At 66.7% G+C, this 22,608-nt stretch overlaps 1 protein-coding gene across 1 annotated transcript; it reads left to right on the plus strand.

The window, feature by feature from the left end:
• Positions 1-14,335: 14,335 nt before the first annotated feature.
• Positions 14,336-17,629, plus strand: LOC125362641 (basic proline-rich protein-like). Its single transcript, XM_048361455.1, has 3 exons — positions 14,336-14,510; positions 14,808-15,101; positions 15,378-17,629. The coding sequence occupies exons 1-3, from the start codon at positions 14,336-14,338 to the stop codon at positions 17,627-17,629; spliced, it is 2,721 nt and encodes a 906-aa protein (XP_048217412.1).
• Positions 17,630-22,608: the final 4,979 nt, after the last annotated feature.

Below are 22,608 nucleotides of genomic sequence, written 5' to 3' on the forward strand. Positions count from 1 at the left end.
CTGGACGGTCACCTCCACTCCCACTCTGGCCTTGGCAGAGTGTAATGCCTGTAAGACGGCCATTGGGTGCACCGTGTCCCAGTGGCTGCGTGGACGTGTCCCCCAGTGGCTCCGTGGACATGTTCCCCCAGTGGCTCCATGGGCGTGTCCCAGTGGCTCCATGGGCGTGTCCCCGTGGCTGCATGGACATGTCCCACCAGTGGCTCCATGGACGTGTCCCAGTGGCTCCATGGACGTGTCCCCCCAGTGGCTCCATGGGCGTGTCCCAGTGGCTCCATGGACGAGTCCCCGTGGCTCTGTGGGCGTGTCCCCCAGTGGCTCCATGGACGTGTCCCCCCAGTGGCTCCATGGGCGTGTCCCAGTGGCTCCATGGACGAGTCCCTGTGGCTCTGTGGGCGTGTCCCCCAGTGGCTCCATGGACGTGTCCCCCCAGTGGCTCCGTGGGTGTGTCCCAGTGGTTCCGTGGACATGTTCCCCCAGTGGCTCCATGGGCATGTCCCAGTGGCTCCATGGATGTGTCCTCAGCGGCTCCGTGGACGTGCCCCCGTGGCTCCGTGGACATGTCCCAGCAGCTGTGTCCTCTCCCCCCCTGGCCTCTGGAGGGAGCTGCTTGCCAGCCCTGGGGTGTAGATTTCCGGTCTCCCCTCTGCTGATGTGCACGGCCTGAGAAGTCCCTGCGGGGGTGGGTGGGGGGTACTGAGGGGTGTCAGCGGTGTCCCCGGCCTCTGCTCACTGTGTGCCAGGAGCCCCCCCCCCCCCGGTCAAGGCGAGGGCAACCCTCTCCATGTTGCTGGCGGCTGGTCCTGGGGGAGGCGGGATCTCCCGCCCAGTTAGGAACCATGGATTTTGAGGTCCACCTCTAGATAGGGAGAAGGAATTCGCAGGGACCTGCCGTGGGACCTTGTGCCTGTTCTAGAAGTTTCTCCGCCTTGGGTCTCCTAATGGGGTATAAATACTCTGCTGAGCCCTCACTCCAGCCCTGGGGACTGGAGATCCTCCGGCCGGCATGACGGGGCTGAGGATTCAGCCGAGGGGCCCGCCATCCTCCCCGGGCCTCCTCCCTGTGTGTCCCCAGCGGCGGCCCCTGGGATGCCAGGCTGGCCGGGGGCCCCACTCCCGTCCTGGGAACCGGCCGCTCCCCAGCCAGCAACCCAGGCAGCCGGGCAGGAAGCCGAGGGCAGCCATTCAAGATGGCCTTGGACGTGAGCCACGTGGGCCCCGACTGTTCTCCTTCACATCACCCCACAGACCGTGGGACGCGGACAGCTGGGCCCGTCACCCCCCCCCCACCTCCCGTGAGCCTCGGGGTCCGCTGTTCTGGCGTGGGAGGGGCCCGGGAGGGAGGGCCCCGCCCCTCCCCACCCCGCCAGTCACCCAGGCTGTGTGGCTTGCCTTTCCCTGTCCCCGGTTTCCTCGTGTCACTGTGCGCTCGCTCGGGAGTCACCCTTGGAAACTTGCTCGTCCCCCACTGGATGGGGAGCGTCCTGCTCGTGGGGTTCACCGCCCCCGCTCGCCACCGGCCTCTCGGGGGATGTGCGGGTGGCCGCCAGGCCGGGCCGCGGTGAGCCGGGCGGCGTCCCGGCCCCGGGCTTCGGTGCAGACCTCGGGCCTCAGCGGCTCAGGCCCCGTGGACCCGGGTCTGCCTTTCTCCGTGGGGACCGGCCCCAGACCCCGTCACGCACCGTGGTGAGGACGCCCTTCCTCTCCGCCCGCGCCGTCTGCGTTCCCGCGCGCCCGTGTACCGTGGCTGCTAGAGCCTAGGCGTCCCGTCCACCGCGCGGCCTACTCGGGCCGGCTGAGCCACACTCCCCGGGACGTCGTTTCCACTGTCCCAACCCCACCCCACGGAAGGAGAGCACCCCGAGGGGGTCCCCCCAGCAGGCGCACGGGTCAGTGCGGGGTCCCCTTGAGCGGACGGGCGGGGCCGTGCCGGGCCCCCCCCCCAGCCCCACGGGAGCAGGGGAGGACCGTGGCCAGCGAGGAGGGGGGGAGGGGAGCCGGGCTCCTCCAGAACCTGCGCGGGAAAAGGCGGAGGACGCAAGTCAGAGCCGCGGCGGAGGAAGCCAGGGGTCCTTCCCGAGCTGGAACCCCGCTGCGGGCGGGGGTGGGGGGGGCCCCCCCACGGACCTTGAGTGAACGGGTGGAACTGGTTTTCGTGGGAGCCAGGACACGCAGATTGGAGGCGTCTGGTGTGGGTGACTGCTGTCCAATGAGGCGATGGGTTCTGGACACAACACTCGCTTCTCGGTGTCATGGGCTTCTCTGTGCCCTCCCCAAGCTCCCTCACGCCGGGAGAGCAGCAGCCGGGCGACGAGGGGCGGCTGCCGGCAGGTCTCGGGCTCGGGGGGGGCCCCCACCCGGCCCCCCTCGCCCCCCACCCGGCCCCCTCCCCGCCCCCTCCGCTGGGTTCAAACCACCCAAGCCTGCCATCTCCCGAGGAAGGCCTCAGGAGCTCAGGCCCAGAGCACGCATAACCGAGAACCAGCCTGTCGAGGATTTTTGAAGAACTTCTTTTCATACCGATGTTGGGGCTTGAACTCGGGGCCTCCCGCTCTCACCGAGCTTGTTTGCTCAAGGCTGGCACTCTACCTCTTGGGCCACGGCGCGGCTTCTGGCTCTCTGCTGGTCTTGCGGCTGTTCGGTGCACGTTGGCTGGCTTTGGACCGTGGTCATGGCGCCGCTTCTGGCTCTCTGCTGGTCTTGCGGCTGTTCCGTGCACGCTGGCTGGCTTTGGACCGCGGTCAAAGTGGCATGGCCCCGCCGGCGTCAGACGGGCGGGCCTGTCCCAGGGGCTGGGGGGCACCTGCCAGGTCCTGCTTCGGACCCAGTCCCGGGCGCCCTGAACCCCGCGGTGCATGTGGACTCCCCGGGGAGAACCCAGAGGGGAGGGCCCAGGCACTCGGGGCTTCCCGGGTGGTCCTGGTCTGACCCTCGGCGTCTCCCCGACTCTGGAGCGTCTGCTCTCTCGTGGCCCGGGGGCTCCCCCACGCCTGCAGCGGACGCCCTGGGCGGACAGCCATCCTGCCCCTGGGGCCGTGGCCTCACAGGAACACAGGAGGGTTTCCCCTGCGTGCCGGGGACGCCAGGGCCCAGACCAGGGGCCGGAGCCGCGCCGGTCCTGGGGTCCTGGGAGGGCAAGGCCGGAGGCAAAGGGCCAGGCCAGGCTGGGGGGGGGGGCAACAAGGCCCGGGGGGGGGGGGGTGAGCCTTGAAGTGGCCTTCCCGCCCTCCTCGTACCCTCCCCCTCCCCCCTCCCTCCTCCTCCTCCTGGGAGAGAGAAGAGGAAGATGGGGACTGGGGGAAGAGAGCAGGAGGAGCGGGGGGGGGGGGGGGGGGAGGAGGAGGGGAGGAAGGGAGGGGGGAGGAGGGATTGGCAGGAAGCAGAGTCTGGAAGGACCCGCTGTTGACGCGTGCACACACACAGTCGGATTCCCCACGTCCTTCGCTTCACAATGAAAGTGGTTTGTGTTTGAATCCGGGGCGTGCTGATTCGAGAGCTCACAGAGGGAACGCGGCGTCTGTAAACAAGATGGTGTGACCGGGCCGGCGGCGGCGGACGACCTGGGACCGGAGGTCGTTGAGTGAGCAAGGACGAGTGGGATTCTGGGAAGTCGGAGCGCAGGGAGTTCTGGGTATTAGGGTGGGGCTGAACGGGGGCGGAGGGGGGGGGCGGCCGGTGGAGGGGACTGAGGATGGCTCCTCTCCACTGAGGGGGCCCCCGTCCCCCCAGTGCCCAGAGCAGGCTCTGAGAAGTCAGTGGGCTGGCGCGGGCCACCCCCCCTCCCCCCCTCCCGGGGCCTCCGGCCGTCTCTCGAGAGGGACGCCGCACGCCGCCGTGCCACCAGCCCTCCCTCCCCGCCTCCGGTGGGGAGGGCCGGGGCCTCAGCCAAGGCCGCCCCACAGGGGCTGGGGTAGCAAGGCAGGACGGTCCCCAGGCCAGGGCCTCCAGTCCCACCACGGGCCACAACCGGAAGGTCACAGGAAGTGCTGTGCCTTCCGGAACGTTCCGCGGCGGCGCCGTGCCGCTGGGCACTGCAGGGCCTCCGCTCACACTTGCGAAGCTGGGGGCCAACTTCTGCACTGCGGTATTCCAGGGATAGGCCAGCCCGCGCACCGCGGGGGGGGGGTGTGGGGGGGAACCTGCCGGCACCCAGCACCTAATTTGCATGGGGGTGGGGCCCCACGCCGCAGTGGCACCTGGGAAACGTCGCTTCCGCTCTGCCCGCTGCAGCTCAGTGAGCCCCCCCCCCAGAGGGGCAGAGGGCTCAATCACCAGGCCGGCAGGACAGACAGACGTCACGCCAGGGGTGGGCAGCCGTCTCGGCCCTGCCTCTGTCACTGTTGGGAAGGGGACAGGTGCGGGCCCAGAGGGGCTCGCCCTGCAGGCCCCCGCTAGCCGGGGGGGGGGGGGGGGAGGAGGGGGGACTCCGCCCCAGTCAGCAGCGCTGAGGGCCACACGCCTTCGAGCCTGGGCCAGGCACGCCCCTGCGGTGGCACACCCCTCCCCCGCCCTGCGGGGCGGCCAGGCCGGCGCTGGCCGCCACCTCTCCAGTGGTGCCGCGCTTACCAAGTCCGCCCGGCGTCCTGGGTGCCATCCCAGCACTCAGAACAGAAAAGCAACAGCGAGCAGGTGCCGCCGCCCACTCCTGCACGCCGAGCCCCTCAGGAGGCTGAGCACCGAGGACCGCGGTTCAAAGCCAGCCGGTGCAGAACTGTCTGTGAGACTCGCAGCCCCAATGAGCCAGCAAAAAAAAAAACACACCAAAACCCAAAAGTGGAGCTGCGGCCCAAGTGGTAGCGCTCCAGCCTTGAGTGAAAAAGCGAAGAGACAGCGCCCCGGCCCTGAGTCCTGCGAGCCCCCCCCCCACCCCCCGAGGGCTCCGTGCAGGTGCCCCACCTGTGGAAAGTCTCCACGCAGTACCTGCAGTACCCAGGCGCCTGGCACACCTGGAGGGGGCCACCTCCCCCCGCCTGGCCACACCTCCCGCCCCGCCCCTGCCCTGGAGGAGGCAGGGATGGGCCGAGGGCCCCCCCTTCTCGCTCCCCACCGCGGGCCCCCCTTCTCCCTCCCCACCGCGGGCCCCCTTTCTCCCTCCCCACCACGCACGCTGCGTCCCGGCCACCACAGGCAGCTCGGGAATAAACTCTTCTCTCCTGCCTGAATACCGCGTGGCGTTCCCTCTCATCCGCGCCCTACTTTAAAATACACCTTACACGTCCAAGCCCCACCCCAGGACTCCTACACGCATGCACACACACATACACACACACGCACATACACACACACACGCACACACACACGACTGCACCAGGCAGCAGGTGTGGACCGGGACGGGCCTGGCAGGCGGGGACCCATACGGCTGCCGTGCTTATCTGGGCATCAGTTTTCAGGGGTGACGAGCTGTCACCTGAGAGCCTTCTCCAGGAGGCTTAGGGCGCCGGCGGGCACGGACACGTGGCAGCTCACTTACTCACCCACGGGCGGCGGCGCCTGAGCTCCAGTCCTGTGGCAGTGCTGGGGGAAAGAACCCTGAAGGATGGGGAGGGGCCTCTGTGACCCTGGGATCTGGGGGGGCAGTTTTGTACTGGATAGCCAGGAGCTGGCTTGTGCGATTGGCTCGCTCCGCCTGGCTGAGGAGAGAAGATGGACCGGGAAGCAGGCGTCAGGGAGGTGTCGGGAGGTAGAGCAGGGCCCAGGAGAGCAGGCAGGGCCAGGACAGATGACAGAGCGGACCTGGAGAGGCCCGGGGCAGGTGCACCGCAGGCCCTGCGGGATCGGTGGAAAGTGGAGAGGGGTTGACGACGGGTAGCTCTGGGACTGAGGAATCCATCGGGCTACTCCCTGAGAGGGAGAAAGCCTGGGGACCGGGTGGGCTCTGAGCTTGGGGCAGGAGGAGGAGGGAATATAGATTGTGGTCAGGGGGTCTGGGCTGCCTCCCAGGGTCCCTGTGCCAAAGCTCCCAGCACCAGGGATCACACGGGGTCATTCTCACCATGCACAGACCCAACTTCCTGTCCGCCGGGGCCTCTCCACTGCCCGCAGACCCAACTTCCTGTCTGTTGGAGCCTCTCCACTGCCCGCAGACCCAACTTCCTGTCTGCTGGGGCATCTCCACTGCCCGCAGACCCAACTTCCTGTCTGCCTGGGCCTCTCCACTGCCCGCAGACCCAACTTCCTGTCTGTTGGAGCCTCTCCACTGCCCGCAGACCCAACTTCCTGTCCGCCGGGGCCTCTCCACTGTCCACAGACCCAACTTCCTGTCTGCCGGGGCCTCTCCACTGCCCGCAGACCCAACTTCCTGTCCACCGGGGCCTCTCCACTGTCCACAGACCCAACTTCCTGTCCGCCGGGGCCTCTCCACTGCCTGCAGACCCAACTTCCTGTCTGTTGGAGCCTCTCCAGTGTCCACAAATCCAACTTCCTGTCTGCCGGGGCCTCTCCACTGCCCGCAGACCCAACTTCCTGTCTTCCCAGGCCTCTCCACTGCCCACAGACCCAACTTCCTGTCCACCGGGGCCTCTCCACTGCCCGCAGACCCAACTTCCTGTCTGCCGGGGCCTCTCCACTGCCCGCAGACCCAACTTCCTGTCTGTTGGAGCCTCTCCACTGCCCGCAGACCCAACTTCCTGTCCACCGGGGCCTCTCCACTGTCCACAGACCCAACTTCCTGTCCGCCGGGGCCTCTCCACTGCCTGCAGACCCAACTTCCTGTCTGTTGGAGCCTCTCCACTGTCCACAAATCCAACTTCCTGTCTGCCGGGGCCTCTCCACTGCCCGCAGACCCAACTTCCTGTCTTCCCAGGCCTCTCCACTGCCCACAGACCCAACTTCCTGTCCACCGGGGCCTCTCCACTGCCCGCAGACCCAACTTCCTGTCCGCTGGGGCCTCTCCACTGCCCGCAGACCCAACTTCCTGTCTTCCCAGGCCTCTCCACTGCCCACAGACCCAACTTCCTGTCTGCCGGGCCTCTCCACTGCCCGCAGACCCAACTTCCTGTCCACCGGGGCCTCTCCACTGCCCGCAGACCCAACTTCCTGTCCGCCGGGGCCTCTCCACTGCCCGCAGACCCAACTTCCTGTCCGCCGGGGCCTCTCCACTGCCCGCAGACCCAACTTCCTGTCCGCCGGGGCCTCTCCACTGTCCACAGACCCAACTTCCTGTCCGCCGGGGCCTCTCCACTGCCTGCAGACCCAACTTCCTGTCTGTTGGAGCCTCTCCACTGTCCACAAATCCAACTTCCTGTCTGCCGGGGCCTCTCCACTGCCCGCAGACCCAACTTCCTGTCTTCCCAGGCCTCTCCACTGCCCACAGACCCAACTTCCTGTCCACCGGGGCCTCTCCACTGCCCGCAGACCCAACTTCCTGTCTTCCCAGCCTCTCCACTGCCACAGACCCAACTTCCTGTCACCGGGGCCTCTCCACTGCCCGCAGACCCAACTTCCTGTCTGCCGGGGCCTCTCCACTGCCCGCAGACCAACTTCCTGTCCGCCGGGCCTCTCCACTGCCCGCAGACCCAACTTCCTGTCTGCCGGGCCTCTCCACTGCCCGCAGACCCCAACTTCCTGTCTTCCCAGGCCTCTCCACTGCCCACAGACCCAACTTCCTGTCACCGGGGCCTCTCCACTGCCCGCAGACCCAACTTCCTGTCCGCTGGGGCCTCTCCACTGCCCACAGACCCAACTTCCTGTCCGCCGGGGCCTCTCCACTGCCCGCAGACCCAACTTCCTGTCTGCCGGGGCCTCTCCACTGCCCGCAGACCCAACTTCCTGTCTTCCCAGGCCTCTCCACTGCCCACAGACCCAACTTCCTGTCCGCCGGGGCCTCTCCACTGCCCGCAGACCCAACTTCCTGTCTGTTGGAGCCTCTCCCACTGCCCGCAGACCCAACTTCCTGTCCACCGGGGCCTCTCCACTGTCCACAGACTCAACTTCCTGTCCGCCGGGGCCTCTCCACTGCCCGCAGACCCAACTTCCTGTCTGTTGGAGCCTCTCCACTGTCCACAAATCCAACTTCCTGTCCACCCGGGCCTCTCCACTGCCCGCAGACCCAACTTCCTGTCCGCCGGGGCCTCTCCACTGCCCGCAGACCCAACTTCCTGTCCGCCGGGGCCTCTCCACTGCCCGCAGACCCAACTTCCTGTCCGCCCGGGCCTCTCCACTGCCCGCAGACCCAACTTCCTGTCTGTTGGAGCCTCTCCACTGTCCACAAATCCAACTTCCTGTCCGCCGGGGCCTCTCCACTGTCCACAAATCCAACTTCCTGTCCGCCGGGGCCTCTCCCCTCCGCTGTACTTGTGGGATGAGGATCCCTCCCCGGCTGGCCCTCGGGCGTCAGCACCCCGCATGGAACCGGCCCCTGGTGGAGTTGGGCCATACCCCTGGCAAACCGGAAGGCCCGGGAGAGCCCGGCTCCCCGGCCCCGAGCACGCGGGCTGGGAGGTCATCCTCCGAACGGCCCTCGACGTATCCGATGACATCTTAGGAGATCCACGGCCGCCCTGAGCCCAGTGCGCAATGACAGCGGTCCCCCTGCACCCCCTGGGGCCCCGGCCGCCCCAGCCGTCACCCTCTCCAGCGGCTCCGCGTCGCAGAGCCTGGCAGGTGCGGGAGGGAAGGGCTCCTGACTCGGCTCTGGGAAGGCCTTCCGTCCTGCGTCCCATCCCTCTCCAGCCCCAGCTCTGCGGGCTCAGATCTGGGGTCTCCCGGGGCCCCTCCCGGGCCACGCAGCGGAAATTCGAGACGCTCGACTGTGGGGCCCCGGGGTGCCGAGGCCCGCGGGCGAACGCATCTCCCTTTGGGGGGTGGCTGTCCTGGCAGCCCTGGGAGGAGCAGGGGGAGGGGGGTGAGCGCGGGAGGGGGTGGGGCGGCGGGGTGAAGGTGAAGATGAGCCCTAGCGACTCCGGGGCAGGGGGGGGGGGGTGAGGAAGAGGGGGCGCCGGGCTCCGGCAGCCGAGCGCGTGCTAGACGCTTCCCATGTGCTTTTATCACCTCAAACCTGGCTGCATCCTAACGAGCCCCGGGGGGCGGCGCGAGACGCCCTCAACCAGCGCCCCCACAAAGCTACTCACCGGCCTGTGGGCTCCCCAAAGAGACACGAGCGTGGGGGGGGGGGGTGCCGGTCACGGAGGCCCGGGGGAGACCAAGAGCGGAGCGGCCCGACGTGGTTCGCGAAAGCACCGCGTGCCGGGGCCCTTCCTCCACCCGCGTGGCCGGTGCCCTTCCTCCACCCGTGTGGCCGGGGCCCTTCCTCCACCCGTGTGGCCGGGGCCCTTCCTCCACCCGCGTGGCCGGTGCCGCGTGCGCGCGGCGGGCACTGGGACGCGGAGGCGTCGGTTGCTGCGGCGCGACCTCAATTGTCCTGGCCAACGCAACCCCTCCGGGCACAGGATGGGTGCAGGAAGGCACCGGGGGACTCAGGTGCGGGCCCGGGGGTGGGGGCCATGATAAGCCCGGGATGCCGGGTGCCACCGTGGCCCAGCCCCGGCCCAGAACCAGCCCCCGGGGGCTCGCGGCTACTGAGAGGCGGGGCGGGCCGGGCCTCCGACGCCCTCGCTGTTTTAGCGGCGTCCGCTACCGAGAGAATGTGTTAGAAAACCGAGGGGACGCGCCGTGCTACGTGCGGGAATTGACTGTCAACCCTGGGATTTCCTCGGAGAGAGGAAAAGAGGCCAAGAGAAGATGCGAGAAGCAGGGAGAGGAGCCGCGCGAGGGGAGGGGAGAGGGCAGAGGAGAGCTCCGCGCAGATGCCCGGCTCCTCCGGCCCACCCCCTGTGCGGCTCCCGGGGGCCCCGGGGCCTCCCGTGCCGTCCGGCTTAGGGTGCAGCCATCTCTCCGGACCGCGGAGGTGCCGGGCCGCTGTGGGTGCTGCCCTTGGAAGCACAGCGAGCGCTAAGGCTGGACTGGACCCAGACGGCAGCCGGGGTACCAGAGGGTGTGCGGCAGGCATTGTGGGAAACTCCCAAGCTTCGGCGGGCTGGCGTGAGATGCGCTCAACCATTTGGGGCACCACAGCCTGTGTGCTTCAGAGCCCACGGTGCTCTTGAGAATCGGGGGGAGCACAGGACAGGAAGGTGGGGCTCTCGCTCTTCGAGATTGTGACAAACGTCTCTGTTTGGGCCAGTGCTGACTCCGCGTTGCTCAGCTTAGGCCAAATTAAAATCTTCCCCAGAAATGTCTGCAGCCAGGAGAAACAACACCCCAAATCACAAGCCTGGCAGATGCTCGGAGCTCTAGACATTTATTGCTGGTGTAAAACAAGACGCTCTGCCTTGCCTTGGGGCGTTTATTGACCAAGAACTTGCAGAGACATTGAATGTCACTTGTGTCTACCAGAATCCCCCCACATGCCTTCACCTTCTGCTGAATGTGTGGACCCTGTGTGAAATCAGGACACGGGGCTCCCTCCCTCGGCTCAAGAAACACCAGCGTGAGCTACTCAGGAGGCTGAGATCTGGTGATCGCAGCTCAAAGCCAGCCCCGGACAGAAAAGTCCACGTGAGACTCTTATTGTCAATAACCACTCAGAAGCCAGGAGTGGAGCTGTGGCTCAAGGTGGTAGAGCGCAAGCCTTGAGCAAAAGGGGCGGCACCCAGGCCTGAGTTCAAGCCCCATGACTGACAGAAGGCGGAGGAGGAGGAGGAAGCAGCCGCCTCGTGGAGAGACAACACTGGGGGACCGTCCTTGTGTCCATCCCCCGGCTTATTCTGACCTGAGCCTGCTGGCAAGTTCGGTTCTTTGGCGAAAGATGGTTCACCTCATTTCCCCGCCTTGAAGAGTCGGAAGCGCTCAAAACACCGTGGGAGTACCGCGGGGCCGGAGCTATTGTCTTCGCTGATTGCTCAGCTCCAGATAAGTGTTTCGGGCTGGGGAATCGGGGCCTTTCTATTTTTGATGTCCCATTTCTCAAAATAGGCACCGTAGGAGCAGATCTGCCAGCCCAAATTGCCGGCCCAGGGGCCCTGGGTCTGACGGAGGGCCGGCCTGCTTCAACCTCTGCCTCAGCCGGACCACGCTTTGGCCACGTCCACGAGGGACCAGGACGCCTCCGTGGTCGCAGACTCATGGAGCTACGTGGGGGGCCGGGACGCGTCCCAGAGCCTGGCTTCCTCCACAAGGGCTGCGCCAGGAAAACGCCAGCGCCCCCTGTTGCTTCTAGCACCCGGCTCTCTTGTCCATCATTCGCAACAACCTTCGTTCTTAGGCCTGACTTTGCCTCAGTCACCTGCTGCCCGGCACCTTCTAGAAGCTTCTTCTCCCCCATTGGCCTGTGTCACCTGCCGTCAGGGCTGGCAGGTGCCTGGTCTTGGCGACCTGCTTCCTGCGTCCTCGGGGCAAGCCGTGGAGCCCTCCTCCCCGGGAGGGGCGGGCCCGGTGCGGGCCACGGGCTGGTGGGCCCCCCCGCCCCCCCCCCACGTGCTGCCCCCGCGCCGCTCGGCCCGGACTCTGCACGGGGCAGCCGTTGTCAGGCACCCCCCCCCCCCGCCGGGGGAAACAGCAAGCGTACCCGCGTCTGCGGGACAGGCGGCCGCACGGGGGGCCGCAGGGTTGCGGGGGGACGTGGGGGGCAGCGGGGGCACACAGGGCCATGAGGGGCATGCAGGGCTGTGGGGGGCGGTGGTCATCCACCTGTCCACATGGCTCCAGTCCACCTCCTCGGCCTCTCTATCCTATCTACCTGTGCCCTTCCCTGCCCAGCCACCCACCATCCACCACACATCTGTCCACACATCTGTCCGCTATTACCCATCCATCCATCACCTCTCTACCTACTACCTACATATCATCTTCCACTCATCCATCCACCCACCCACCATCCACCACACATCTGTCCACACATCTGTCCACTCTCTATTACCCATCCATCCATCACCTCTCTACCTACTACCTACATATCCATCCATCGTCCACTCATCCATCTATTCATCCATCCACCCACTTATTTACCTACTCAATCCATCCATCCATTTATCCATCGATCTACCTATCATTCATGGACTTATCTACCAGATACCCCCGGCCCATCTATCTATCCGTTAACCTAACACCCACCCATCTACCCATCTGTCTATGCCTGCCTGCCAATCATCCATCTGTCCTTCCATCAAACTCCCTGGCTGTCAACTCTCTGACTGTTAAGTCTCATGCCTGTCCCCCTCCTGCTCAGCCCAGCCCTGCCTCGCTGACGGGGTCGCGGGGGCCGTGCACGGTCACTGACCGCCTGCGTGCAGCCTGAGTTGACCTCAGCACACCCAGTGGCCTCCTGGCCGCTCCCGCCCTTCCTCCCGGCACCAGTGCGGACCCATTTGAGCACACCTGCTGTGCACAGGCGCGCAGGGCCAGGCTGCGGGGGCCAGGCTCAGCCCCCCCCCATCCCGTGTGACTCTAGGGAAGTCCCTCCCACCTCTGCCCCTGGATGCACGAGGCCACGCCCAGGATGCTGGGACCCGGCCTTGGAGGTCAGCAGGCCCGCGGAAGGCGGGCAACACCGAGGCCAGGATGGCGACATGACTTGGTATTCTCCAGAAGGCTCTGTGGCGTGGCTAGGCTGAAGGGGTGCGTGACAGCGAGTCCTGGGCCTCGGCCGGCCGTGAGGGCCGCGCTGGGGGAGCAGCAGGCATCGGGCGGCTTTGGTTAGGTCTGCCCGCACTCCCAGACCGACTCGACGCATCCCGCAGCTGGGCATCCGGAGCCGCCCCTGGGGGGGGGGGATTTCTTCAAGTTTCCCGTAGGAGGAAGGCTGGTAGAAGCCGCCTGGAGGGGAGGGGGAGGGGAGGGGGAGGGCCGGGGCACCGTGGGGAAGCACCAGGCCCCTGGGCTCTGGGAGGGCTGCTCAGGAGCGAGGGGGCACGCCTCTGGACCCGGGGTTTGGGGCTCCTCTGAGGTGGACACGCAGGGCCCGCGCTGTGCATGGCGCACTCTGGGGTGAGGGTCGTGCCACAGCGAGGCCCTGGCCCCCCGTGTCACCTGCAGGGGTGGCCCCGGAGCAGCAGCACGTGGAGATGAGGTTCTCCAGGGAGAGAACAGATGCCCGATGTCAGATACCAGCACCCACGCCTCTCGTGAGGCCCGTGCCTGGGTGGGGGGCCCCAGGGCACCTCTGACAGCCGGGCCACGCCCGGCCCTGACCCCCAGGGTGTGCTGCTCCTGGGGAAGCCACAGTGGGAGGTCCCTGCCCCCGCCCGCCCCCAGTTCTACGCTGCCGCCGCCTCTCCCCGGACCCTGGCACGAGTCCAGCCAGCCCTGCTAGAGCACCGGTTAGCTCTGTGCAGGCGTGTCGCTGGCAAGGCTGTGTTTAAGCACCCTTCGGAAAGTTTGCTTTTCCCTTACCTGGGCTGGGATGTGCGTGGCTGGAGAAACTTGACTCCCTGATTGACAGGTGCGGGGCCCGCCCCCTGGCTGCCCCGGCACAGGACCGCCAGCCAGCCCCAGCCGCTCGAACCCAAAGCCCAACAAACAGCCTACACCAGGCGTCCGTCCGGCTGCCACTCACCTCGGCAACGCGGCCATTTCTACCCCGACCAGAATCTTCTCTGAGGCCCAAAAGAAGGCCTGCATGAGCACAGTCCTTCATTTGCACGAGGGCTGCCAGGACGGGTGAAGGGCTGCGCCGGGATTGGTGCAAACTCAGCCCTGCATTTGCATGAACACACTGCCCTGGCTAGGGAAGGCTGCGCCGGGATTGGTGCAAGCTCAGTCCTTCATTTGCATAAGGGACCGCCCCGACCGGTGAAGGATTAGTGTTCCTCCGGAAGGGGGGCGAGCAACTAGAGCCCCCCCAGCGGCGGCCAGCCGGAGGCACTGAGTGGAAGGAGCCGCGAGGGGCGGGGGGGGGGGCAATCCTTTCTCAATAATTAAACATTTGTCTTTTAGAACAAACATGGGTTTAGGCCCGCGCATCCCCTCGAGGCCCCATCCTAGTTGCCGGCGCCATCTGGAACGTTCCCCTGGGCGCCATGTCTCAGACTGCTAGGAAAGCCGGCTCCTGAGGGGAGGCTGCTGGGCCCGGCCGCCCGGCTGGCCGCTCTGACGTGTCCCTGTGGACAGAGACTGACAGATGGACGGTGACAGACCGATGGGGCCCCTCGCGGGGTCCCCAGTGCCAGGCAGCAGCACGGCGCGGGCTGGGAGCCGGGCCGCGGTGAGGGTACAGGGCCCCCCCCTCCCCCGCCCAGAACGTCCCCCGGGTGTCTGGAGGCACGGCAGGCCCTGGCAGCAGAGGGACAGGCCGGCGGGCCGGGCCCCGGGGGCCGCGGCGGGTCACCCCGCCGCCTCGCCGTTGGATCTCAGGGCCCGGGAGCGGGCCTTCCCCCGACGGCGGTGACGGCGCCTGCTGGCCATGGCCACGGGGGGCCATTGCCCTCGCGCCCCGTCCCACCGCCCCGCTCACCGCGGGGACTCGAGTCCGCAGCCACGCACGGATGGCGGCTCTGGCTGGAGAGCCCGGGGTCTCCTGGGCCAGCGCCCGGGGCTCCACTCGGTCCCGGCCGCCGCCGCCCCCCGTTTCCTGCCACGTGAGCACTGGGTGGCCGGCTGTGTCTCCCCACAACCAGGCTGGGGTCCCTCCTGTCATCAGACCACAAAGCTGGGCCCCTGCGCAGCCTGGGGGACGGGAGGAGGGAACACCCTGGCCCAGCCCGCCCCTCTCCCCCCCCCACTCCTCCCCGCCCGGCTGCCTTCCTCCTGGGCCCCGGCCTCCCCCTGGGGGCGGCTGGCCACGGCACCTCAGGGATGAGGCTCTGCCGGCCTCCGCTCGCGTGGACCTGCGGGCTGGCGTCCGGTGCCGTCTGCAGGTGGCCTCTGAACTGCAGGGACGGGGCGGCCCGGGCTGGCCAAACCCCAGGCGCAGGGGGGTCCTCGGCCCTCGGCTCCCAGCCAGCGTGTGGGGGCGGCCGGGCGGCAGCCCCGGGGCCGGCTGGGCTTAGCACGGATCTCGGTGGAGACGCGGGCAGCCACACGCCAGGCCGGGCCCTGGAGCCTCCGCGGCCCAGCACGGTCCTGGGGACCAGGGGCCCCTCGAGAGCCAGGAGCGCGGGACACCAGGGTCCCCCCAGGCACCCCCACCACCCGCGAGTTCTCCCGTTGGCGCCTGACGCTGGGAACGCGTGCCTCCTCTTGATTCCCACGCTGAGACCCGGGGCTGAGGGTGTGGACCTCACCAGCGGCCCCCCGAGGAGGCCAGCGAAGGGCAGCCCGGCCCCCAGCTGCACCGGCAGCTCTGAGGGGCTTCCCCCTCCCAGCACCCCCCCCCCCACTTGCCTGCACAGCCTCAGCAGGCCTAACCCGAGGCCCGAGACAGCCTTCCCTGGCCGGCCGACCGAGCGCTCCCCACCAGGCCGGCAGAGCCCGGCCCGCGAGCTGCCGTTCCGCCTTCCATTCAGTCATCGAAGGCTTCCAGAAGTCCTCGCCCCAGAACGCCTCGCCTGGCCAACGATGCGGGTGTGGGGGTGCCCCAGGGGGCCAGCCCCGTCCTCGGAGGACACCAGGGCCAGCACGACGACGCACGGCTCTGCAGATCGTCCCCCCGCCTGCCTACCCGTCCCCCCCAGTCCTCAAAGCCCAGGTGCCCCCGCCCCCCGCCCGCCCCTGCACCGAACCTCTTGGAGCGCTTTGGGAAATGGACAGGAGCCTCGCCCGGAAGGACCGACAGCCGCGGCCTAGAGGAGAGCCGGGCTCCGCGGTGTCCCCGCCCCACAGACCCCACAACCCACAGGGCTGGCTGACGGATGGCCGACGGGGTCGGCGGGGTCCCCGGTGCTGTCGCTCGCCACCCCCACCGCATCCGCCGGCCGGCGCGGTGGGGGGCAGCGAGCCGAAGGAGGGCCTTCCCGGCCCTGTGGGGGGCAGCGAGCCGGAGGAGGGCCTTCCCGGCCCTGTGGGGGGCAGCGAGCCGGAGGGGGGACTTCCCGGCCCTGTGGGGGGCAGCGAGCCGGAGGAGGGACTTCCCGGCCCTGTGGGGGGGCAGCGAGCCGGAGGAGGGCCTTCCGGCCCTGTGGGGGGCAGCGAGCCGAGGGGGGACTTCCCGGCCCTGTGGGGGGCAGCGAGCCGGAGGAGGGCCTTCCCGGCCCTGCGCGCTGCGTGCGCCAGCGTCCCCGGGCGGGGGCGCCAGCCCGGCTCGCGGCTCCTCTCGGCCCCGGTCACGGCCCTCGGCGTGGTTTCCGGGCCTCCTCCCCGGAGGCCGAGCGGACCCGGCTCTCGGCACCCACGCGGACGTCCCGAGGATCCGCCAGGCGAGTCGCTGGGGTCGTGGGGCCGACTGAACGCGGGGGCGGCTCGGGCCCCGCCACGCCCATCAGACCCCATCCGGGGCTCGGGCCCCGCCATGCCCATCAGACCCCATCCGGAGCTCGGGCCCCGCCCCGTCCATCAGACCCCATCCGGGGCTCGGGGCCCCGCCGCGCCCATCAGACCCATCCGGAGCTCGGGCCCCGCCCCGTCCATCAGACCCCATCCGGGGCTCGGGCCCCGCCGCGCCCATCAGACCCCATCCGGAGCTCGGGCCCCGCCACGCCCATCAGACCCCATCCGGGGCTCGGCCCCGCCATGCCCATCAGACCCCATCCGGAGCTCGGGCCCCGCCACGCCCATCAGACCCCATCCGGGGCTCGGGCCCCGCCCCGTCCATCAGACCCCATCCGGGGCTCGGGCCCCGCCACGCCCATCAGACCCCATCCGGGGCTCGGGCCCCGCCATGCCCATCAGACCCCATCCGGAGCTCGGGCCCCGCCACGCCCATCAGACCCCATCCGGGGCTCGGGCCCCGCCGCGCCCATCAGACCCCATCCGGAGCTCGGGCCCCGCCACGCCCATCAGACCCCGCCACGCCCATCAGACCCCGCCACGCCCATCAGACCCCATCCGGAGCTCGGGCCCCGCCCCGTCCATCAGACCCCATCCGGGGCTCGGGCCCCGCCGCGCCCATCAGACCCCATCCGGAGCTCGGGCCCCGCCCCGTCCATCAGACCCCATCCGGGGCTCGGGCCCCGCCACGCCCATCAGACCCCGCCACGCCCATCAGACCCCGCCACGCCCATCAGACCCCATCCGGAGCTCGGGCCCCGCCACGCCCATCAGACCCCATCCGGGGCTCGGGCCCCGCCATGCCCATCAGACCCCATCCGGAGCTCGGGCCCCGCCGCGCCCATCAGACCCCGCCACGCCCCATCAGACCCCGCCACGCCCATCAGACCCCATCCGGAGCTCGGGCCCCGCCACGCCCATCAGACCCCGCCACGCCCATCAGACCCCATCCGGAGCTCGGACGGCCGGGGCTCAGTCAGCAGAGCTGCTCCGAGGCAGCCGCGTGGGCGGCGTGGCGCAGGGCGATGCCTTGGGGGGGGGCAGAGGAAATGATGGAACTGCGCCCCAAAAACGCACACCTGCCTCGTGTCACTGGGGCGCAGGGGCAGAGCGCAGGGGCCCGCGCCAGCTGGCTTTACAGCCGGAGTGTGGTGCCCCCGGCCCGCGTCTCCCCCGCCACCCCCCGTCTGGCCGCCTCGCTCCTCCCGCTCTCCTTTCCCCGCGTCAGCTCCTCAACCCCTCTCTGGTCCCTCACGAGGCCGACAGACTGCACCTTGCCGTCAGCCGCTGCCCTCCAGCGTGGGGCCCCTCCTGCTGTTTCGGGCTTCTCTGACTTTAGACCCCACGTAGTGAGATCCCGGTGGCTGTGTTCCTCCCCAGAATGTCCTCTTGCTCTCCGTGCCATGGGCCACCACAGGAATCCTGCTTTTTGAAGGCCGAGTAGTGTTCCTGTGTGCTTGCTCTCTGTGCGCTCTCTCTCGCTCTCTCTCTCTCTCTCTCTCTCTCACACGCACACACACGCTGGAGGACGTGGCCGGAGCAGGCCGCAGGCGTGCGCTGTGTCCAATCTCTCCGGGCTGGCTGCTGGTGCACGACTCCGGGCGTCCCCACAGCCCAGCGGACGGGGCTTGCTGAGCCCGAGCCCGCAGAGCCCAGAACGGCTGTGGGACCCCGCAGTCCGGCGAGGTGCTGCTCAGTGGCCCCTGACTGGGCCAGACTTTGGAAAGGCCGGGGCTGAGGAATGGGATTCTAGAACTTTCTACCCTGTCTCTGAATACCTGGAGGGTAATTTCACCGTTTAAGGGCATCCTTCTAGTTTCTGCCCCGTAGGAAGCCGGAGCTCCTTCCAGCTAGCGCCCACCAGCACCGTGGCTGTCGGGAGACGCCGGAGCCCAGCTTGGGGCTCGGCCAGGGGGGCCCTGGGGCTCAGCTGGGCTCCCCCCCTAACCCAGTGCAGCCATAGGGGTCTGGGTTTGGATGGATCTTTCCCTTGGTGCTATGGGGACTTGAACTCGGGGCCGTGTGCTTTCTAGGCAAGTGTGCTCCCACTTGAGCCTCGCCCCCAGCCCTTTTTTAGTTTTCAGATAGGTTCTTACTTTTCTCTGGGCTCGCCTTAAGCTACGACCCTCCTTCCTCTGCCTCAATTTCCCATACGGCTGGAACTATAAGCACGAGCCGCCATGCCCGGCTTGTGTTGGAGATGGGGTCTCACTTTTCCCCAGGCTGGCCTTCAACCTTCTGCCTCTGCCGTAGCTGAGGTTATGGGCATGTGCCCTCATTTTCGAACGATCTGGTTTCCTCCTGAGTGACGTCACCTGCTCGAACGGGTGTGCAGACACTGCTGCCACAGTCGGGGAGGAAGTCCTCCAGCCAGCTGGCCTCCTTCTTTCCGGAAACACAGAAATGGAGCGCGTGGTTGAGTTCACTGACGTTTCAGGCACACAATGGTGTTGGAATTTAAAATCATCTTTTCAGTGTGTTCAACCAGTCCTCCAGCCCGGGACCCTTCTAGTGCAACACCGCCTCACGCCTGGGTTAAACCTTACTGTCCCCGCGGCGGCTCCGAGGGAAAGGAAGCGTGTGCGTAAGATCGCAGTACTGTCCATTTCTAAGAGATCCCTCTGGAAATGTAATTAGAGGGTTCCGGAACGGTGCTTTCCCCCCGAAATCCGAGCAGCTGTCACCATCACCCCAGCCGGCCTCCCGAGCTTTCCCGGTCCCCCTCCTCAAAACGGTGGCATCGGGGCGCGTGGGGGGGCGGGGGCGGGAGAGCGGTCGGAGGCCAGGGTAGGCAGAAGTGAGAGCCCACCGCAAAAGCAAACAGAAAGCGAAAGGCCAGGGGCGCGGCCCAGCCAGGTGAGGCCTTGAGTTCAAACCTCGTGCCACCAAGAATACACACACACACACACACACACACACACACACACACGGAACGGTTCGGCGTCCTCGCTTACAACAACATTCATTGACTGTTCATTCTCCGTATGACAAGTAAGTGGCTTTTCTGGACCGACGGTGAAGGACGGTCCTCCGTGAACGTGGGGTCACCAGGGTCGGCGCGGAGGGGAGGGGACGGTGCCAGGCCTGGCTTGTCTGGGAAAGGAGCCCAGCAAGAGCCGGGGCCGATGGCAGGCTGGCCAGGATTCCCGCCTTGCAGAGAAGGCTCAGCGTCCCAACAACCGGCATGATCTCACCTGTCTCCCCGCGTGATCTCGTGTCTCCCGCGTGATCTCATGTGTCTCCCGCGTGATCTCGTGTCTCCCATTGTGATCTCGTGTATCCCACCTGATCTGTCTCCCCGCATGATCTCGTGAGTCTGTCTCCCCGCGTGATCTCGTGTCTCCCGCGTGATCTCATGTGCCTCCCGTGTGATCTCGTGTCTCCCCATGTGATCTCATATGTATCCCGCATGATCTGTCTCCCCGCATGATCTCGTGTGTCTGTCTCCCCGCGTGATCTCGTGAGTCTGTCTCCCCATGTGATCTCGTGTCTGTCTTCCTGCGTGATCTGTGTCTGTGTGATTTTGTGTCTTCCCGCATGACCTCATGTGTCTATCTCCCTGTGTGATCTTTTGTGTCTCCTCACGTGATCTCGTGTGTCTGTCTCCCCGCATGATCTCGTGGTCTGTCTTCCCGCGTGATCTCGTGTGTCTGTCTCCCCGTATGATCTCGTGTGTCTGTCTTCCCGCGTGATCTCGTGTGTCTGTCTTCCTGTGTGATCTCGTGTCTGTCTCCCCGCATGATCTTATGGTCTGTCTTCCCGCATGATCTCATGTCTTCCCATGTGATCTCTTGTCTCTATCTTCCTGCGTGATCTCATGTGTCTGTCTCCCCGCGTGATCTTGTGTGTCTGTCTTCCTGCATATTCTCGTGTCTCCCCATGTGATCTTGTGTGTCTGTCTCCCCGCATGATCTCGTCTGTCTTCTCACGTGATCTCGTGTCTTCCCGCGTGATCTCGTGTGTCTGCCTGCGTGATCTCGTGTATCTATCTCCACGCGTGATCTCATGTCTGTCTCCCCGCGTGATCTCGTGTCTGTCTCCCCGTATGATCTCATGTGTCTGTCTCCCCGCGTGATCTCGTGTGTCTGTCTCCCCGCGTGATCTCGTGTCTGTCTCCCCGTGTGATCTCGTGTGTCTGTCTCCCCGTGTGATCTCGTGTATCTCCCCACGTGATCTCGTGTGTCTGTCTCCCCGCGTGATCTCGTGTGTCTGTCTCCCCATGTGATCTCCTGTGTCTGTCTTCCGCGTGATCTCCTGTGTCTGTCTCCCCGCGTGATCTCGTGTGTCTGTCTCCCGCGTGATCTCGTGTGTCTGTCTCCCCGCGTGATCTCGTGTGTCTGTCTCCCCGTGTGATCTCGTGTGTCTGTCTCCCCGCGTGATCTCGTGTGTCTGTCTTCCGCGTGATCTCGTGTGTCTGTCTCCCCGCGTGATCTCGTGTGTCTGTCTTCCACGTGATCTCGTGTGTCTGTCTTCCGCGTGATCTCGTGTGTCTGTCTCCCCGTGTGATCTCCTGTGTCTGTCTCCCCGCGTGATCTCGTGTGTCTGTCTTCCGCGTGATCTCGTGTGTCTGTCTCCCCGCGTGATCTCGTGTGTCTGTCTCCCCGTGTGATCTCCTGTGTCTGTCTCCCCGCGTGATCTCGTGTGTCTGTCTTCCGCGTGATCTCGTGTGTCTGTCTCCCCGTGTGATCTCGTGTGTCTGTCTCCCCGCGTGATCTCGTGTGTCTGTCTTCCGCGTGATCTCGTGTGTCTGTCTTCCGCGTGATCTCGTGTGTCTGTCTCCCCGCGTGATCTCGTGTGTCTGTCTCCCCGCGTGATCTCCTGTGTCTGTCTCCCCGCGTGATCTCGTGTGTCTGTCTCCCCGCGTGATCTCGTGTGTCTGTCTCCCCGCGTGATCTCGTGTGTCTGTCTCCCCGCGTGATCTCGTGTGTCTGTCTCCCCGCGTGATCTCGTGTGTCTGTCTCCCCGCGTGATCTCGTGTGTCTGTCTCCCCGCGTGATCTCGTGTGTCTGTCTCCCCGTGTGATCTCGTGTGTCTGTCTCCCCGCGTGATCTCGTGTGTCTGTCTCCCCGTGTGATCTCGTGTGTCTGTCTCCCCGCGTGATCTCGTGTGTCTGTCTCCCCGCGTGATCTCGTGTGTCTGTCTCCCCGTGTGATCTCCTGTGTCTGTCTTCCGCGTGATCTCGTGTGTCTGTCTCCCCGTGTGATCTCGTGTGTCTGTCTCCCCGTATGATCTCGTGTGTCTGTCTCCCCGCGTGATCTCGTGTGTCTGTCTCCCCGCGTGATCTCGTGTGTCTGTCTCCCTGCGTGATCTCCTGTGTCTGTCTTCCGCGTGATCTCGTGTGTCTGTCTCCCCGCGTGATCTCGTGTGTCTGTCTCCCCACGTGATCTCGTGTGTCTGTCTCCCCGCGTGATCTCGTGTGTCTGTCTCCCCGCGTGATCTCCTGTGTCTGTCTCCCCGCGTGATCTCCTGTGTCTGTCTCCCCGCGTGATCTCGTGTGTCTGTCTCCCCGCGTGATCTCGTGTGTCTGTCTCCCCGCGTGATCTCGTGTGTCTGTCTCCCCGCGTGATCTCGTGTGTCTGTCTCCCCGCGTGATCTCGTGTGTCTGTCTCCCCGTGTGATCTCCTGTGTCTGTCTTCCGCGTGATCTCCTGTGTCTGTCTCCCCGCGTGATCTCGTGTGTCTGTCTCCCCGCGTGATCTCGTGTGTCTTCCCTCCGCTTCCTTTGCCTCTCGCTGGCTTTTCTGCCCCCCCCCACAGCCCCGCCCAGTGCTCGCCTCCAGGGCTGCCACACGTCTGGCAGGAGTCGTGGCATCGTGCTGCTGTCCGCGGCTTTAGGAGTGGGAGGTCCTGTGCCAGCCATGACTCTCCCACCCCACTGGGTGACTCAGACCCTCGCGCCTCCCCTGGCCATCCTGGCCCTGAATCCAGCCTTGAGCTGGCAGGCAGGTGCCCAGGCCCCAGAGCTGGGAGCTCAACCAACCCTGGTTCCTGACCTGGGCTGCCGCGTTTTGTTCAAACGGCAGGAAACAAGTGGGGCCACTGTGGGTGGGCAGCGTCTGCCCTACCATCAAGTTCCTGGGGAGGAGTCAGGCTGAAGCTGACTCCGGTGTGTGGACGGCAGCTGGAGATTCTTGTTACGCAGCTGTGCGGAGCCGTCCTAATGCTCAGGGCCAGCAGCACCACGACCTGCAGTCACACAGGACGTGTCGGGAAGGGGGCGCAGGAAGGGGGCGCGAGGCGGAGTGAGGGCCGAGGCGGCCAGAAATCATCCCTTTTATTGTGCTCTGGAGCGGGGCGGTGCCGGAGCTTCTCC

This window comes from Perognathus longimembris, chromosome 13 (assembly GCF_023159225.1).
Source record: "Perognathus longimembris pacificus isolate PPM17 chromosome 13, ASM2315922v1, whole genome shotgun sequence".
Classification (NCBI taxonomy): Eukaryota; Metazoa; Chordata; class Mammalia; order Rodentia; family Heteromyidae; genus Perognathus; species Perognathus longimembris.

Excerpts from the sequence above, each read along its gene's own strand:
- LOC125362641 (XM_048361455.1), top strand. The coding sequence starts at position 14,336 with ATGGCCACGGGGGGCCATTGCCCTCGCGCCCCGTCCCACCGCCCCGCT. Across the intron at positions 14,511-14,807 it reads CGCCCCCCGTTTCCTGCCAC|GGACGGGGCGGCCCGGGCTG; the intron begins GTGAGCACTGGG and ends TCTGAACTGCAG. Across the intron at positions 15,102-15,377 it reads GCGCCTGACGCTGGGAACGC|TCATCGAAGGCTTCCAGAAG; the intron begins GTGCCTCCTCTT and ends CCTTCCATTCAG.